Below are 2586 nucleotides of genomic sequence, written 5' to 3' on the forward strand. Positions count from 1 at the left end.
ACCGCCCCCATGTGTAATGTGGTGCCCAGTTCACAGATGTTCAGGAAATGAGCAAATGAGTGTAAGAAACAAGTGCTTGGAAGAGATGAGGAAATGTACCAGATTCTGGCTTTGCAGCTTCTATTTCACCATTTGTGATCATGCTGAATTTTAACAAGCGAAACTATAATATGACCTAGTCTTAACGGAATCAGATAAAGATGAACTGCGTTTATAGAGTTGGAATTGGAATTACAGAAATAATGCCTGTTTCTGGAAGAGAACCTAATTCTGGCTTTTCTAATCCTGCACAGTAACTACAATATGTCAGAGGAAAATTCCTCTTGGGCTTTCAAATAAAAGTGACCCCCTACCTCTGCTGCACCCTCAGGAAGGTGAATTGTTTGGGAGAAAGTAGCATTCTTACCAGGGGGGAACTACTCTTCACAGCCTTTACATAGGGACCCTTGGAGCTACGTGTGCACCGCCCTCTCACGGCCTTACCAGTGACACTGCCATAATGACCCACGTGCTGTCCCACTGCATGCTCACTAAAGATTCAAAATGCTTAATATAGAGACTGATTTCCCTCCAAAGAGGATGCAGGAAGCTGTGCTCCTGTGGCACTGATATCCCGAAAGACATGTCTATAGCCAGTCACAGGGAAGCGTTAAGCACATCAGTGTTCAGAATTCTCCTTTCATTTCATGCTCAGCAAGTTTTTTAATCCTAGGCTGGCTATCCAGTCCATTGCTAGGTCACTCACTGCCTGCCTGCCTTATTTGGAGTATTCTTAAGTACTTGCAAACTAATTTTAGAATTAGCCCACCTAAAAGTAAACATAATGGGTGAGAACATTCTAAAAATAAGCAGTTTGTGTATTACCTGTTCTGTTTAATTCTGTGGCACTGCTTCTCTTCATTTAGATCTAAGAACTAGACTGTAGGCTTCCTTGTAGACAGAAACTGTTTGGTCAGATACTCTCTGGCACATAGCAAATATTCAGTCAGTATTTAATTAGGCATTGAGCATTTACCATATTTAGCCTTTTCTATTCCGTGCATCCATATGCCCTGCTCTTCTTTTCGCCACCTAACCTCCTCTTCTCCTTGTAGAATGTGTGTAAGAACTGCAGAGGAACTTTTTGTAATGCCTGCTCAACAAACGAACTGCCTCTTCCCTCAAGTATCAAGCCCGAGCGAGTTTGCAATCCCTGCCACGAGCATCTGATGAAACAGTATTCCATCAGCCCATCGTAGGACTGGAAGCCAAGGCCTGGACCAATGTCTCTACCTGTGTTCGATGTCAAGATCTCCTAGAGCCCAGACCTTAGAATCAACTCCAGAGTTGATAGGAATGACTTAAATAAACCAGGTCCAGGGAGAAAAGGCAGTGAGTGGTTGGGGGGTCCTGGAAAGTTTGCTCATTTTCCCTAATGACTGTACGAATAAAAGTTACTCAGTTGAGCCTCTCTCTTCTAAATCTAAACAGCCCCACCTTTTTTTTTTTAAACAACCCCACCTTGAAGGCTTAATTCTGTAGCATGTCTTTGGAGGGGCTGTTCATTTTTATGCATAGTGATAATAATACCGGGGTGAATATAATAGGAGAGAGGGTCCAAAAGATAAGAAAAGGAAAATGATTTTCATCTCCCTCTATTAATGTGCAGATTCAAGGGGGAAAGATAAAAGTTACCAGAGATCAAAATGATAGGTATTACGTATTTTCCCTGGGTGCTGCTAGACATAAACATTGTTTCCTCTTCACCCCCACTAACTACCTCTTTCAAGTATCTCTACCAAACTGTGAACCCAAACTCAGGGAAAATAAATTAAAGAGTAATATAAATTTTGAATGTACTTAAAACAATATTATAATTTATTATAGTTTCAGGACCAGAAAGGTCCTGGGCTATAAGTGTTTTTCAATATCAGAACAAGAGGAACATTTGACAGTTTTTCCACTTAATGACTTCAAAAGTAAATATCTGCCCTTTTCAGAATGTCCTACTAAAAAATAAGCCAACGCCCTTCCTCGTCCCTCCCCGCTCTCCCAAGTCCTAAGGAAAATTGCAAGGTATTTTAAAGATAGAGTTTGACTTTTGCAAATAGGCATTGAGAACAAAGCTAAGTTGGGTGTAAAATAAAACTAATTTGTCCATGTCTGAGAATAATTAGCTCAGAATAGTTATTAAATTTTCTTGAATAAGAAATACCTTATTCTGAGCCAAGAATTTAAATTGGAAAACGTGATGCCCAAACATCTCTTTGTAACAAATCCTTTGGGGTAAAAAGAGGGACGTGCATTCCAGAAGGGAAGGAAAGAAATGGTATATGCTATTTTGATTATGTTCCATGTGCCTAGATTGTTTGATTCCAGTTAAGACCTAAGAAGATACGATTCTGTAACTGGTTTAGAATTCTGGGGTGAAAACATCCTGCAACCATGATACTTGATCAATTCTGTCTCCTGAAGAGGGATATATATAGCCTGGGAAAGAGTTGTTATTCGGGAAGTCTGGCTTGTTACGTGGTAAAGTTGAGCTGTAAGAGCACTAGGGAAGAATAAAATTTAATAATTCTAGCCTAGGTTGACTGTTTTTTTTTC

The 2586-nt window shown here is 40.1% G+C and overlaps 1 protein-coding gene across 1 annotated transcript in view; it reads left to right on the forward strand.

The window, feature by feature from the left end:
* Positions 1 to 2562, forward strand: part of RUFY3 (RUN and FYVE domain containing 3) — a 64771-nt gene extending 62209 nt beyond the window's left edge. Inside the window, exon 18 of the mRNA XM_077750122.1 lies at positions 1095 to 2562. Within this exon, the coding sequence (XP_077606248.1) occupies positions 1095 to 1238 (144 nt within the window). The 3' untranslated portion in view covers positions 1239 to 2562. The remainder of the gene's footprint in view (positions 1 to 1094) is intronic.
* Positions 2563 to 2586: the final 24 nt, after the last annotated feature.

The sequence above is a fragment of the Crocuta crocuta genome, unplaced genomic scaffold (genome assembly GCF_008692635.1).
Source record: "Crocuta crocuta isolate KB4526 unplaced genomic scaffold, BGI_CrCroc_1.0 scaffold1, whole genome shotgun sequence".
NCBI lineage: Eukaryota > Metazoa > Chordata > Mammalia > Carnivora > Hyaenidae > Crocuta > Crocuta crocuta.